The sequence below is a fragment of the Pristiophorus japonicus genome, chromosome 18 (genome assembly GCF_044704955.1).
Source record: "Pristiophorus japonicus isolate sPriJap1 chromosome 18, sPriJap1.hap1, whole genome shotgun sequence".
NCBI classification, from domain to species: Eukaryota; Metazoa; Chordata; class Chondrichthyes; family Pristiophoridae; genus Pristiophorus; species Pristiophorus japonicus.
Window position 1 is genome coordinate 46,635,460 of NC_091994.1, and position 16,213 is coordinate 46,651,672.

Genomic DNA, 16,213 nt, shown 5'->3' on the forward strand with positions numbered 1-16,213 from the left:
TTCGCGCACAGTTGTCGTCTTTTGATTCATCATTGTGTACTGAAATTATGTCAGCAGTTATTGAAATATAATATTTAATTTGACACAGTGTATCGTGGCAAGACAAGATCATCTTTCTTATCTTCAGTACTGACAATGTTTCTCAGCACAACATTACAAAAATGCACCCAATGTGCATGAACAGCCTTCACCGAAAATAGGAAAAAAAATTATCAATAACCTACAATAATCCAGAACAAGAGGGCAGAATCTTTAAATTAGAGCTATGCCATTTAGGGGAGCATTTTTTCATACAAACAATAGTGGAAATCTGGAACTTGCTCCCCTAGAAGGCTGCTGGGTCAATTGAAATTTTCAATTGAAAGAATGATAGTTTTTTGTTGGGTAAGGGCATCAACAGATATGGAGCAAATGGAATTGAGGTCAGCCATAATCTAACCTAATGGTGGAACAGAGCCAAGGGACTGAATGGCCTACTCCTGTTCCTATGTAATATTTAACAAATATCAAGCAACCTTATTATCACTCAGTTCAAAGTCTTGCAAAACACTCTCAACTCACCCAGGATTAACTTAAAATCATTTTTTCTTGAGAGATTGAGGAAACAGTCATTCGGAAGCCCTGGAGGGCATCCTGATCTGCCATCAGCCAATTATTTTCTGAACATCAAAAACCAATATCCACCAGCTTCTTCCCACAGACAAAAGGTTAGTGCAATCATTCTTCATAAAGTGCACTCCTTTTAAACTGAACTTTATTTCCATTTTTTTATACATTTTATCATCAAACAACTGGAGGGGAAGAAGGGAGCTTTCTGGAGTAAAGATACTTCTTTCTTTTGTAATTTGCCAAATCTATCAAGACGCTGTTGATTTACAATTTATTGAAATTAATAACAGAACTTTGAAGCTTATGTTGCTGCACATTGATAGAATCACTGTAGTAGACAGTCTGCTGGAAACAAACAACAGAATTAGGTGCAGGAAGACAGGGGAATGAAAACAATTCCTTAATTTGTGGTATTAGAGTTTGAATTCCATCTGGAAAGAAGGGACAATGGGGCTAGAGTTTCCAAAACATCCGCCAGTGCCGCATTGCCGCCCAAAATACCGCTAAGATTTTAAAATAACCACTGGCGAAAAATTCCACAAAAATAGTTTAAAAATTCCGCCCAGCAAAATAAAAATGGACCTTACACCGATTCTCGGCGGAAAACGGAATCTTGGGCCTTGGGCGGTTCTTAAACAAAATGGGCAGTAATTAATAAAATTAAGACCGAGGCTGTGGGTTGGGCCTAGGAGGGGGAAAACACAAAAAATATTTTTTCCAAAAAAAACACAAAATAAAAAAAAAAATCAGAACACATTCTCAGGAACCTGTTCACCTTAATCACTGTAAAATAATTTTTAAATAATAATTAAAAACCCATTAGTTTACCTTTTTTTGCAGGGCTACTCACCTACCGCCCAGCTCCCACTACTTCTTTTTCTACTTACCTACAGGTCACCGCTGAGTCAAAAATCGGGCGATGGCGGTGTATGGACAGTGCACTCCCCAGCGGTATTTCGAAACTACCGACAGAACTTTTTATGGAAATTTGCGCCGACCCCGTTTTCGCCCAAACTGACCAATACCACCGAGAAACCGGGCGGAGATGCAGTGCAAATTCTAGCCCCAAGTCTCTATCTCTAATCCCGATCCTATCAAAGACTACAAGCAAAATAGGTTGGCAAGTTTTGTATTGAGACACCCAGATAAAAGATGGCCATAATTCAGCATTAATCAAGTACTCAAGTAAACCAAAAGGATGGATAGAGTGTGAAACTAAAATGACACCATGGTGCAGTGGGAAAAGTGGTGTAATTCAAAGGGTGAATTTGAGGCAAGATACAGAGGGGTTGAGTATAACGTCACTAAGCCACGTTATACTCAACCTGAGCAAACTTCATCTTCATAAACACAACTTAAAAATGCTTCATGGCCTCCTCTTTTGATAAAGTCCAAATTATGAGTACAAAAGGAACTCTATTAGGTAAAACTGCAGTAATGTTTATAAAATGGATGAGAACAGATTTAAAGTTCAAGATTATGAGCACGTTAACACAGGGCCAATGTTACTTGTTATGAAAAATCAAGGACAAAAAAAGGCCATTCTACCCACTTTTAGCACGAGCTACATTTGGAATCGTCCCGTTTCTGCCTCTACTAACCCACCCAGAAAATTATTCCAAACATTTATCCTTCTTGGAGCAAACATGGTCTTGTTGGTTTTAAATTTACTTTTCCCTATTTTGATCTTGCTTAATCTGAAGTAGCTGGATTTACCCAACTAACTATATACCGTTCAATATCTTCTACAGTACGATGAGGTCTCCCTTTAATCACCTTATTTCTAGACTGCGGCTTGATGGGAGGAATGGCTTTTTCTCATTCATGACTGGCTTTGTGTTCTCTCCTCTTTCTTCATAGACTACCCCTTTAAACTTTGTATTAGTCCAATTACTTCTCTCTGCACGGTATGCTTTTTATAGCATAGTGATTAGAACTGAACACAATACTGCAAGTTTGCACTGATCATTGCTACATGTGGAAAGCTTTGGGTGCATTTTAAACTCATTTTACCTAAGATGCTTTAACCTAGAAAATATGGAATTAACCAGGCACCATTGAGATCCGAATGAATAAATTATAGTGAGAAACCTGAGTCGGTTTGTCAGTGATAAGCTGATTATGGTATACAGTATTATGATCAAAAGCAGACTTCACTGCACTTACTTGCAAACTTCAAAGATAAATTACTTCCAGTTTTACCCCACATCTCTCTCAAAGGCCTCTTCCTCTGTTAACCATGTCTTGTGATGTGCGAATCAGAGCTGACGAGTCAATTTCTGGCTCAAGCTGAAAGGTACATTGGCTCCAAAAGCGAAACACAGGACAGATGAACTGGTCCCGAGCTCTTCTTCAGAGCTGAGGCTACTTAATTCTGATCTCCCTGACACCTCTCAATTCCTGAGAGCCAGCCGCAGGAGCAGCAACAGAAGCTATGTGATTAATAGTACGAAATAACCAGTCGGCCAGCATCAAGATTTCAAATTCTTAGTACCAGCGGGAGGGGGAAGCTGACTGCAGACAGGAATGCACCGCGATACTGCAGCCAAATACTAACTGCAATAGGCTCCAACGTAGCTTCAAAGTTCACAACTGAGTCTGTGTCGGGATAAACTGACCATGGGCATGGTGAAGGTCATGGGCTGCAATTTCTATCTAATTCACTGTTACTCAGTTCAAAAGGTCATCAAGACATTTTATACAGATTCCCTAACTGGGAGTATTGGGCGTAATGCAAAAACAGTGCTTCTGCACAACTTTAACCATTTTCTCTTAACCAGGATGCTGGAGATTTCCATAAAAACTCCAATTTTTCATCATTCATTGCCAAATTCCCTGCACACGTGTAAAACACATTATTAACTTATAACATACTGGATAGAATTGACTTAAAATCAATAAAGTTCTTGTTTTGCAACAAACGCATCAACTGGGTCAGTCAGAAATACCAAGTGATTGGTCAGAAAGCATGAACTTTTACCAAGCACTAATTTTTCTTCCCTTCACTGTAAATCAGCTTTGCAGAAAAGTTTCAATATTCCACTAGGGATCAGATTGTGGATACAACCGATGTGTATACACGCTCAAGCCCGCAGCTTTCCATTTCATTATTCGTGCATTGTCGGGTCCCGAAGGGGCTCAGGAAGCTTTGTGAAATGCATTTGTATTTGTTGTCCATCTTTCCTCAGGAGAGGTATTTTCTGTAGTAAGGATCGAAAAGGTCACTGCATTTCACGAAATACAGTTATCAACGTCAGATATTGGTTATGGGCGAGAACACAAATGACTGTTTTATAGGGCGTTACTGGCTCAAGAGTGAGTTTTTAAAAAGACAGGCAATTTCTGGAGAAGCTCACTGCAAAAGATCCACTGCCAGCGAAATCCATCAACTACACCATCCCCTCCTCCCCCAAAATGCTGTGGCACAATTCCATTAGCCTTTCATAAGAACATAAGAAATAGGAGCAGGTGTAGGCCATTTGACCACTCGAGCCTGTTCCACCGTTCAGTAAGATCATGGCTGATCTGGTCCTGACCTCAACTCCACTTCCACGTCCGCTCTCCATAACCTTCGACTCGCTTATCGTTCATAAATCTATCTCCACCTTAAATATATTCAATGACCCAGCCTCCACAGCTCTCTGGGGCAGAGAATTCCAAAGATTCACAACCCTCAGAGAAGAAATTACTCCTCATTTCCGTTTTAAATGGGCGACCCCTTATTCTGAGACTATTGCCCCTAGTTCTAGATTCCCCCACGAGGGGAAATCCTTTCTGCATCAATCTTGTCAAGTTCCCTCAGAATCTTATACTTTTCAATAAGATCACCTCTCATTCTTCTGAACTCCAATGAGTATAGGCCCAACCTTCCTTCATATGATAACCCTTTTATCTCAGCAATCAACCTTGTGAATCTTCTCTGAACTGCCTCCAATGCAAATATATCCTTCCTTAAATAAGGAGACCAAAACTGTACGCAGTGCTCCAGGTGTGGTCTTACCAATGCCCTGTACAGTTGTAGCAGGACTTCCCTATTCTTATACTCCATCCCCTTGCAATAAAGGCCAACATTCCATTTGCTTTTCTAATTACTTGCTGTACCTGCATGCTAACCTTTTGTGTTTCATGTACAAGGACCCTCAGATCCCTCTGTACTACAGCATTTTGTAATCTCTCCCCATTTAAAGAATAATTTGGCCACCAGTTTGTTTATCTGAGAGTCTACACATTTGGTTCCAGTGGGCTATTCATTCATAGAGGGAATCACAGCTGAATTTACTTCTATTCTCATAGGATATCCACACAGCTGTACTTTGCAAACGTGACACACAATAGCAATCAGGAGCAGGAACAAAAGATGGTTTTCTCTCCTGCCTGTCCCAGGAGTGGTTAGGCCAGTGCCAGTTGTAGCCCCCTACTCCTGCCCTGACTGAGATCAACTAATACAGCACAAACTGGAGATCACACCTCAGACTTTCTGATCAGTATGGCTGATCACTGGAGGGGGTGGTGGAGTCATTAACCAATAGGCTATGTCGTGTTGGGGGAGGTGACACACATCACCTTTCCATTTCTAAAATGTACACAGCAAAGCGCAATATTTTCATATCCCAATGCAATTTTTCCCAATCCTCACTCGGCCAGGATAACATGTTGACCTCAGCAATCCAGACACTGGATCTCTGTCTGTCAAAACAGCTGTACTATATATTGCCCACATTGCGATATGTGTGCGCACTAGGTCCGTGTAGCAGAGCTGGTCTCCAGTCGTCTTGGTTAATCCTTGCTACTGGGCCAAGACCTAGCTCTGTCAAGCCCGTGTGGTGGCTGGTGTGCAACAGTCACCACACGTTAAAAAAATCCGAGCACGGGCATCTTCCACCCTTCAAGATTTAATTCGGACCTGGAATTTTAGGTCCATCACTGAAACACCTGTGAACTTTTTGACGTGGAAGCAAGTCATCCTCGATTCGAGAGACTGCCTATGATGATGACTATATATTGTATGAAACAAAACACTTACCGCTGTCCAAGCATTCGCTGTACATCGTGAGCAGGTCCAACCATCTTTGACTAAATCTGGTCGAATACCGTAACAACCTGTCAACAGCAAAAGAGTTGGGTGGAAATTATGATTTGACAAATGTGCTCACTTATCCTCAAATCAATGCCTTAATCATAGCAGTTCCTGAGTTTTACTAATTAATCCTCAGCTCCCTCAGCATGCAGAGTTTAAGATTACTCTTCACTGCACAGCAAGGCTCAAAAGATTCTCCGCGAAACTCTATAATCAGTAGTTACAAACCCGCAGAGAAGAGCCACAACGTGTGCGTGTTATAAAAACTCTGGATGCTGAGCCTCCATATAATCCTTTAACATTTAAAAAAAACTACAAGAGTGTCACAATATGGTTTGAATATCAGCATTTTAGTGCATCCCAAGGCACAAGCGCAAAGCCAAATGGCCAACCCAGGAGCTCTTAGGGCATTGTTAAGTACTTGAGGCATTAATCGAAATCTTCAAGAGACTATGGTGCGGAAACACTTCTAAACTAGTAGTTCGTTTGTGCCAAATGAATAACACAAATGCAACCATAGTAAAGTTGGCCCTTTTATAACCCATTTCTTGGACAGCCACTCGTTTCAGGCCAATATTTTCCTCTCTGGAGCAAAGAAAGAATTTAAATTTAATTGCCCTGGTGACAAGGTGGGATCTAATGCATGCTGAACCCCTGTTCTGACCAACTCTGGGACTGAAACTCTGTGGCTGGGTTTAGCAGATGTTAAATAGGAGTTCATAAGAGTCGTGGTACAATGAACCTTTCGGTTGGGTAAAGCGAACACTTGAAGCAATCGGCTTATTGCAAACTGGCTCTGATAATGTTGGCCTCAATGCATGTCTGATCTTCCTTATCAAATGAGGAAGCAGGGAGGTGGCTGGCAAAAGGGATCAAATTTGTTTCTGGGGAGGATGCTAAGAGAAGGAGAATCTCATAACTGCACTATGGAGGCACTTTAAAGCGACTTTGTGATCATAGATTCAAAAACAGACTTGTACCATTGCCATGCTGACTGCAGGCTGTTCTAATTATCAGGGTGTTAAAGCTTCTTCACTGTGACTAACAAAAATAGACAAGCAGACTGATGGAACTAGACTTAAAAATGAGTGGCCAAAATGTTCACAACATCCCTTCCCCCACCCCATGCTTATTTTGTTCATTAGGGATGAAGTTGCCACTTCTGTGATTTAGCAGGTCAAACCCAACTTTAAAAGGGAATAGATTGTCGAAGGTGCTTACCATAAAAGTTTCGCATAGAGGCCAGCAGGTATTATTTTACTTCAGTCACTTTAGGATCGAGACAAAACAAAGATGGGACTAACATCATTTCGCTAACCCCATTGCCCACAGAGAATAATAATTTCCAGCTTGATTACTCATTATTTTTACCTATAAAAATATCACCGAAGGCTGTATTGGGAATTCAGCATCCAAACAGCTAACATCAATCTGAACACCAGAAAAAATTATTATTAGTCATCAATACAAAGTAAAATCCCCAAAGCAACAAATAGAGAGAGAGAAAATGTGTAATGAAACTCAACGGTTGCCTAATAGACCTCATGGGGAACAGACATAACTGTGGGGTTATAGCCAGCTGCTGCTGAGAGGATCAGTGCAATCGTGGTCATGAATTTATATCCAGTCTGTTTTCTATGCTAGAAATTCAATTTAAACAGTGACATTTGTTGGAACGAGTTGAAATGGATAAGTTCACTTCTGGCCTTTCTCAGCTAGTATGTAAAATTCTGTTTCATGCATCTAAATTCAGTGGGCCCTAGATCAGGAGTTTTCTCATTTATTTAGAGATTTGGTTGTGGAAGTAACTTGTATTTGGTATTTTTATCTCTTGCTGAGACTGGCAAACAAGTGCAGGGCAAGTTACACTTTGCACCAGTTTCAGCTTCGCTCAGTGGTAGCACTTTCTCACCCCCCCCCCCCCACCACCCCGCCCCGCCCCGAGTCAAAAGATTGGGGATTCAAAGAGACTGGAGCAGATAATCTAGGTGGACACTCCAGTGCAGAACTGAGGGAGTTCTGCACTGTCAGAAGTCCTGTTTTTTGGCTGAGACGTTAAACCTGCCTGCTTGTTCAGGTGGATGTGAAAGATCTCCTGCCACTTTACTGAAGAGGAAGAGCAAGTGCCCTGGCCAACATTCATCTCAATTCAATACAGGTTGAACCTCCTTTATCCAGAACTCCCTCTCGTCCAGAACCATTCCCGACCACCGGGTGGTGCATGCGCAGAACTCCAACATGAACAAATTGAAGTACTTCCTCGCTGGCCTGACCACTGCAATCGCTGACCTGACCCCGCGATCCCCCGCCCCCCCACCCCACGATCTCTCTGCAGCACTCCCAGCCCCAAGCCAGCCTGCCCCGATATCCCCTTGCTCAGTACTTGTACCATCCAATTTAACGTGACCACCCCTTGTCCGGAAAATTCCCTTATCCAGAACAGGTCAGGTCCCGAGGGTTCCGGATAAGGGAGGATCAACCTGTACTACCAAAACAGATCATCGGGTCATTTATCTAATTTACTCTTTGTGGGACCTTGCTGTGTTGGCCTACATAACAGCAGCAATTATACTTTAAAAGTAAGTCGTTGGTTGTGAAGCATTTTGGGATCTTCGGAGGATGTAAAAGGCAGTAACATTCCTTATTTCTTTTCTTTGATGCCCATTACCAATAGGTTTGTGAGATTTTCAAACTTATAAAATGAGCTGCCAAAATGAGTTCAGATGGCAGCATCCAATGTGAAAAGTTAACCTGTCTTTCCACTTTCAGATGCCGAATGATCCGCTGTGCATTTCCAACATTTTGTGTTTCAATTCAGATTTTCAACCTTCACAGTTGTTCTTTTTATTTTTTGTCTATAATAAGATTGGTTTCAGTATCAAGTAAGTAATATCTTTTTAAATTTATTTTACGTACATTTGTATTCAAGTGAAATGAACGAGCTGTAAAGTTAAAATTATCGCAATACCCAAAGGGTTAGGGTACAATCAAGGGCTGAATGGAACTGCAGTTGATGTAATTTCCCCCACTGCAAACAGAAAGAAATCAAGAGCTGCTGGAAAAGACGGAATGATGCAAATAATAAAATATATTCACAGAAGGCAATTTGGAGATGCCCAGTGGTTCAGTCGTGAAGCCACCTGGTTAGTAGAAACAGATTTTTCCCTGCTGATTGGGTACTCTGAGAGAGCCTTTCATAGGTATTCATGATGGGCATAGTCCAGACTGGCTCCTGTATCTACTACTGTGTCCCCTCCAGCTTATTACGAAGTACAAAACACTCAAACCTCTAACGCAGCATGACCTGAACTTCTTGTGGTGGGCCACATACAACTGACTACAGAACAGTGTCCAGCTACGAGAACGGTGCTAAACCAGTGATCACACCAAACAGCAAGGTGAGTATCGCAGACAACCCCTGAAATACTGCTCAAGTGATGACCATTTTCGTAAATTCACTTCTGCTCCACAACACAGAGCTGGTACAAAGAGCATCAGAGAGGTTTTACACATTCTACCATATTCAACCCAGCTGTGGGTCAAAGGATAGTGCTACACTGCAATAGTATGGGCTGAGTGCTGATGGAATGTTCAAAAAAAATATTTGTTCATGGGTTGTGGACATCACTGGCAAGGCCAGAATTTATTCCCCATCCTTAGTTGCCCTCGAGAAGATGGTGGTGAGCTGCCTTCTTGAACCGCTGCAGTCTGTGTGAAGGTACTCTCAGTGCTGTTAGGGAGGGAGTTCCAGGATTTTGACCCAGCGACGATGATCATCTTGGTTCAATTAGATCATCACTCACGTGTGGTGAAGGTACACCCACCACAGTGCTGTTAGGGAGGGAGTTTCAGGATTTTGACCCAGCGCCGATGAAGGAACGGCGATATATTTCCATGTCAGGATGGAGTGTGACTTGGAGGGGAACGTGGGGGGGGGGGGGGTGATGGTGTTCCCATGCGCCTGCTGCCCATGTCCTTCAAGGTGTTAGAGGTCACGGGTTGGGAGATGCTGCCGAAGAAGGCTTGGCGAATGAAGGGTAGTGCTGCTCTGGAATGGTGTGGACTACATGAAATCAGCTCAACATCATCTGAGCATATTATCCAACATCCTAGGTGATGGTTTAAGGGAAAGTTGGGGAATGAAAAATTAGTGTTCCCTAAAGTATCATAGAATCTTACAGCAGAGAAGGAGGCCATTCAGCCCATCCTGTCTGTGCTGGCTCTTTGTAAGAGCTGTTTAGTCCCACTCTACAGCTCGTTCCACATTGCTCTGCAAATGTTTTCCTCTAAGTACATATCTTAATCCCTTTTGGAAGTTACTATAAAATATGTTTCCACCACCCTGCATTCCAAATCATCATAATTCGAATAAAATTCCCCTGAACTCTCTTTTTTTTAACCAATGATCTTAAATCCGTGTCCTCTGGTTACCAACCCTCTTGCCCAGTTTCTCCTTATTTACTCGATCAAAACCCCTCGTAATTTTCAATACCTCTATTAAATCTTCTCTTAACCATCTCTATTCTGAGGAGAATAATCCCAGCTTCTCTTGTCCCTCCGCATAACTGACGTCCCTCATCCACAGGGTAAGTAGTGTAGATGGGAGCAGAAAGTTGCCAAGGGACCGTAATAGATTACGTTGAGTGGGAAAAATTCTGGCAGATGGGAGTTCAGTGTGGGGAACTGTGAGGTCATCTACTTTGGACCCAAGAAAGATATGTCAGTGTAATTTCTAAATGGTGAGAAGCTAGGAACTGAGGAGGAGCAGAAATTTAGGGGTCCATGTACAGAAGTCACTAAGAGCTAATGAACAGGTACAAAAAATAATTACAAAGGATAATGGAATATTAACCTTTATTTCAAGGGGGCAGGAATAAAAAGGGTTGACATTTATGCTACGGTTGTACAAAGCTATTTAAACTGCATCTGGAGTACTGCATTCAGTTATGGGTACCGCCCCTCAGGAAGGATACATTGGCCTTGGAGGGAGTGGAGCACAGATTCACCAGAATGATACTTGGACTGAAAGGGTTGAATTATGAGGACATAACTGTTCTTTCGCCAATTAACTTAAATCTGTCCCCTCTGGTTGTCAGCCCGACTGCCAGGCATGACTTGTACTCCTTTGAGTAGAGAAGATTAAGGGGTGATCTAATTGAACTGTTTAAGATGATTAAAGGAGTTGCTAGGGGAGAGAGAGAGAGGGAGAGAGAGAGAGAGAGAGAGAAATAGAGAAACTATGTCCTCTGGTGGGGGAGTCCGAAACAAGACGGCACACAGCCTTAAAATTAGAGCTAGGCCATGTGGTGGTGATGGCAAGATGCACTATTTCACACAAAGGGTGGTGGAAATCTAGACTCTCTTCTCCAAAAAGCTGTTGAGGTAAGGTCAATTGAAGATTCCAAGATCGAGATGCACACATTTTTGTTAGATAAGGGTATTAAGGGTAAATGGACTAAGACAGGTAAATACAGCCCTGATCTAATTGAATGGTACAGGTTCAAAGGGCTGAAAGGCCTACTCCAGTTTCTATGTCCCTAGCCCTGGTATCATCCTGGTAAATCTCCTCTGCACCCTCGCCGGGGCCTTCGCATCCTGTAGGAGACCATAAGTGGTGCGGGAAGGAAGTCAATGACAGAACAGTTAGACGTGGGCTCTAGATGAAGTCAGCTTGAATGGCCTTTTATCGTTCTGCTTTTCATACTTTCTTAATGTATTCAAATTTTCAATTCAGCATTTTAATATTTAAACACAATATTCACTTCAAAAACATCTTGTTAGTACTGTGCCCTTTGTGACGCAGATTAACACAAATTGCAGATTTTTCAAGACAGGAATGACAGCCTGTGCATTCTGAAGATGTATTTTCTTAAGAGGTAAGGTACTTACTAGCATGGACCTGAAGGCAGCATTTTGCACAGGAAATGAGCAAGCTGGTCCCATCGTCACCGATGTATGAGTTTGTGGGTAAAGGCTCTGTATTTTCTCCACCTGATGTGAAACACATTTCTGGGATGATTGGCTTTGTCTTTTGCCCAACCTTAGCAGCCACTGTCCAGGAACTCCCTTCGGCTATGGAAAGGTCCTGAGCGGTATCTCTTTCAGGCTTTAAAGAAAAACAAAAGTAGTCAATTTGCAATGTTGCCATTATAAATCCCGAGCAGCTGACTTGCAACTAACTTTACGATTTTTCTACATGAAGGGAAAACATTCAGCGAGTGATCACAGAGGCCAATAGAGCAGAACAAATTGTCCACATCCTGTGCTGTTGCTCTCAGGGGTGTCTGTCAAATTGACAGGCAGGAACAGGTAAGCGACAGCTGGCCAGGGATATAATAAAATGCACGGAACACAATTCATCTATCAACTGTAAATGACCTATTCTACCCTCAGGTTACAAAAATGAATACTTCACCACAAATCCTGCGGACAACATCCCGCCAATCAATTTTCATCTCTTATTTCCTTCCGTCTGTCCAGTACTGTTTTTAACATTATGGCCCTTCAGAGCAGCCAGTCATTCATTTACAATTTACAACTCTTTCAAGAGTACAGTAGCATTATCACTTTCAATACTACATATATTTTTCTAAAATATCCAGGACTTCAGTTCATAAACTAGGCTGACATTCCAGTGCAGTACTAAGGAAGTACAGCATTGTTGGAAATGCCGTCTTTCAGCTGAGACGTTAAATCAAGGTCGCTTCCAAGTGATCCCAGTGCATAATTCGAAGAAATGGTTTCTCCCTCAACCAATATTTTTTTTTTAAATAACTATTTGTTCATCTCATGGCTGTTGTGTGATGATGCTGGTGCAGAATGGCTGACACATCTGCCTACATAACAGCAGCCATTGCATTCCAAAAGTAATTTAATAAAAGAAATAGGAGCAGGAGTAGGCCTCCTGACCCCTCGTGCCTGCTCCGCCACTTAATAAGATCTTGGCTGATCTGATCATGGACTCAGCTCCACTTCCCTGCACGCTCCTCACAACCCTTTAACCTCAGCTCAAAAATCTGTCCATCTCTGCCTTAAATATATTCAATGACCCAGCCTCCACAGCTCTCTGGGGCAGAGAATTCCATAGATTTACAACCCTCAGAGAAGAAATTCCTCCTCATTTCTGTTTTAAATGGGCAGCCCCTTATTCTGAGACTATGTCCCCTATGAGTGGAAATACCCTCATTATCTTATATGTTTCAATAAGATCACCTCTCATTTTTCTGAACTGCAATGAGTATAGGCCTAACCTACTCAATCTGTCTTCATAAGTCAACCCCCTCATCTCTGGAATCAACCTAGTGAACCTTCTCTGAGCAGCCTCCAATGCAAGTATGTCCTTCCTTAAATACGGAGACCAAAACTGTACGCAGTACTCCAGGTGTGAGCTCATCAATACCCTGTACAGTTGTAGCAGGACTTCTCTGCTTTTATACTCTATCCCCCTTGCAATAAAGGCCAACATTCCATTTGCCTTCCTGATTAATTGCTGTAGCTGCATACTAACTTTTTGTGTTTCATGCATAAGGACTCTCAGGTCCCTACTGAAGCACTTCGCAATTTTTCTCCATTTAAATTATAATTTGCTTTGCTATTTTTTCTGCCAAAGTGGATAACATTTTCCCAGATTATACTCCATCTGCCAAATTTTTGCCCACTCACTCAGCCTGTCTATATCCCTTTGCAGATTTTGTGCGTCCTCCTCACAATTTGCTTTCCCACCCATCTTTGTATCAACAAACTTGGCTACATTACACTTAGCCAAGTCATTTGGATTGTAAATAGTTGAGGACCCAGCACCGATCCCTGCGACACCCCACTAGTCACTGTTTGCCAACCGGAAAATGACCCATTTATCCCAACTGTTTTCTGTTAGTTAGCCAATCCTCTATCCATGCTTATATATTACCCCCAACCCCATGAACTTATATCTTGTGCAGTATCCTTTTATGTGGCACCTTATCAAATGCCTTCTGGAAATCCATATACACATCCACTGGTTCCCCCTAATCCACCCTGCTCATTACATCCTCAAAGAACTCCAGCAAATTTGTCAAACATGATTTCCCTTTCATAAAACCATGCTGACTGCTTGATTGAATTTTGCTTTTCCAAATGTCCCGCTATTGTTTCCTTAATAATGGACTCCAGCATTTTCCCAACCACAGATGTTAGGTTAACTGGTCTTTAGTTTCCTGCTTTTTGTCGGTCTCCTTTTCTAAATAGGGGCGTTACATTTGCCGTTTGCCAATCCACTGGGACCGGCCCAGAATCCAGGCAATTTTGGTAGATTACAACCAATGTATCCATTATCTCTGCAGCCACTTCTTTTAAGACGTTGTAGTGTGAAGCTTTGAGATATTTCAACAATGTGATAAAGTACCATGAAAATACAAGCATTTTGTTCTTTGTCAAAAATGGATGGCATAGAAATGATTTAGGATTCTGGATTGTATGCGCTTATACAAAAAAAATGCATTCAGAAATAAAACAGGCTGCAGCCAAAGGACAAGTCCATGGGAATTTGAACCTAATAGTGGGTTGAGCACATTTAAAAAAATGGAAGTTCCCATAGCCCACTGGCAGGAGAAGTGCGTGAGGCTGCTCTGCTGGCATCTTTGGAGGGACGTGTAATTTTGAGGTGCAGTGAAGGAGCTCTTGCACACTTTACACAGAGGCCAGGCTTAAATGTAAGTAACTTAGTGCTGCTGCTTTGCTCATGCTAATGTACAGGACAGCCAGCCAAGTTGCTCCAGTGTTGCAGGTGGTGAAATCTGGGATTGAGCAGGTCCAATCACCAGTTCTTCCAGCAAGCTTTGGCACTTATTTGCTCCAGCATGGTTGACACAGTTGTGAAGCCAAAGAATTAAATATTTTGTAACTAAAGAGCTTTTAGAGAGAAGAGGTGGGTAGGCGACATCAAAGTCAATCTTCCTTGACACAATTACTGGCTTGGTTTTTCACTGCTAAGATAATGCACCACTTGTCCACCCACTGTCCAATTCTTTCTGCATCAGTTCCAAGTGATTCAGTCACTGGTTGGCGTAAACCAGAATAAAATGTATTTTCGATGTATTTCAATGCTATTGCACAAAATACTCGACAAGTATTTTGTCTTGCCTCTCCTCCCTCCAATAAGATTTTACCGTCTCAACATTATACAAACAGATTTAAAGACCATTTTCAATTACTTGAAGGTGTCAAACTCTATACGTCTTTGGGTAATGTAGAACAAAATTCAATTCAAAACCAATCTCACTTTAATCAAAAGTTTGTTGCGGATGTTACATGGGCACAATAATTGGTCTTCCATCAATTATAGAAGGACTCATGCTTGGATATCACTACTTCTATTTATAAAATAAATCAAAAAGGAGTAGTCAGAAACTCCAGCAAATAAGCAAACAGACATAGGAAAGTCAAATTTATTAACTTTTCCTATATTTGGATCCCATTTTTCTTTCAAGCACTACCACACGCACAAGTCAACTTTCTTCAGATGGAAAATGTGTTTGTCTTCCATCCTGCACTCACTGGCTGCAGCAGCTACCTTTCTTTTAATGGGACTACATAAAAGCAGCACTTTGTATAGCTCCTTCAATGCAGAAAAATATTCCAAGGCACTTCACAAAGGCACAAGGAAAAAGCTGAATCCAAGATGGAGAGATTAGGAGGGATGATCAAATAGTTGGTCAAAGATGGGTTTCAAGAGAGGGTGGTGGTGAGAGGATGGGCTTTAGAGAGCAAATTCTAGGGTCTGGGGCAAAGCCAGCTGAAGACTACCACCAGTGGTGAGTCAAAGGGAGCGGGTGATGTGACATGGCGAGTAAGAGGAGTTGAGAGTTCAAGGTCGGTTATAGCACTAGAGGACATTACAGATAGGGAGGGTTGAGGACATAGAGGGATTTAAACATGAGAATTAGAATGTTAGATCCAAGGCGCTGAGGAACGGGAGCTAAGGTGTATCAGTGAGGAGGAAGGTGTAGGGCGAACTGGACTTGGTGCAGCAGACAATACACCAAGCAGAGTTTTGGATGAGCTGAGGTTAACAGAGGGTGGAAGATGGGAGGCCAACCAGGATAGCATTGAAGTCATCATCATCATAGGCAGTCCCTCGGAATCGAGGAAGACTTGCTTCCACTCCCAAAGTGAGTTCTTTGGTGGCTGAACAGTTCAATATGAGAGCCACAGTCCCTGTTACAGGTGGGACAGTCATTCGTCGAGGGAAGGGGTCGGTGGGGCTGGTTTGCTGCGTGCTCCTTCCACTGTCTGCGCTTGACCTCTTCACGTTCTTTGCGCTGAGACTCGAAGAGCTCAGCTCCCTCCCGGATGCACTTTCTCCACCTCGGGCGGTCTTCGGCCAGGGTCTCCCAGGTGTCAGTGGTGATGATGCACTTTATCAGGGAGGCTTTATCGAGGGTGTCCTTGTAATGCTTCCGCTGCCCACCTTTGGCTCGTTTACCATGAAGGAGATCCGCATAAAGCATTTGTTTAGGGAGTCTCGTATCTGGCATGCGAACTATGTAG

The 16,213-nt window shown here is 42.3% G+C and overlaps 1 protein-coding gene across 3 annotated transcripts in view; it reads right to left on the reverse strand.

Moving 5' to 3' along the window:
* kdm4b (lysine (K)-specific demethylase 4B) overlaps positions 1-16,213 on the reverse strand; it is a 555,684-nt gene that overhangs the window by 70,333 nt on the left and 469,138 nt on the right. For all 3 annotated transcript variants that reach the window (XM_070859945.1, XM_070859943.1, XM_070859944.1), the window contains 2 exons: positions 11,576-11,792; positions 5,633-5,709 (listed from right to left, as the gene is read on the reverse strand). In XM_070859945.1, coding sequence (XP_070716046.1) covers positions 5,633-5,709; positions 11,576-11,792 — 294 coding nt within the window. The remainder of the gene's footprint in view (positions 1-5,632; positions 5,710-11,575; positions 11,793-16,213) is intronic.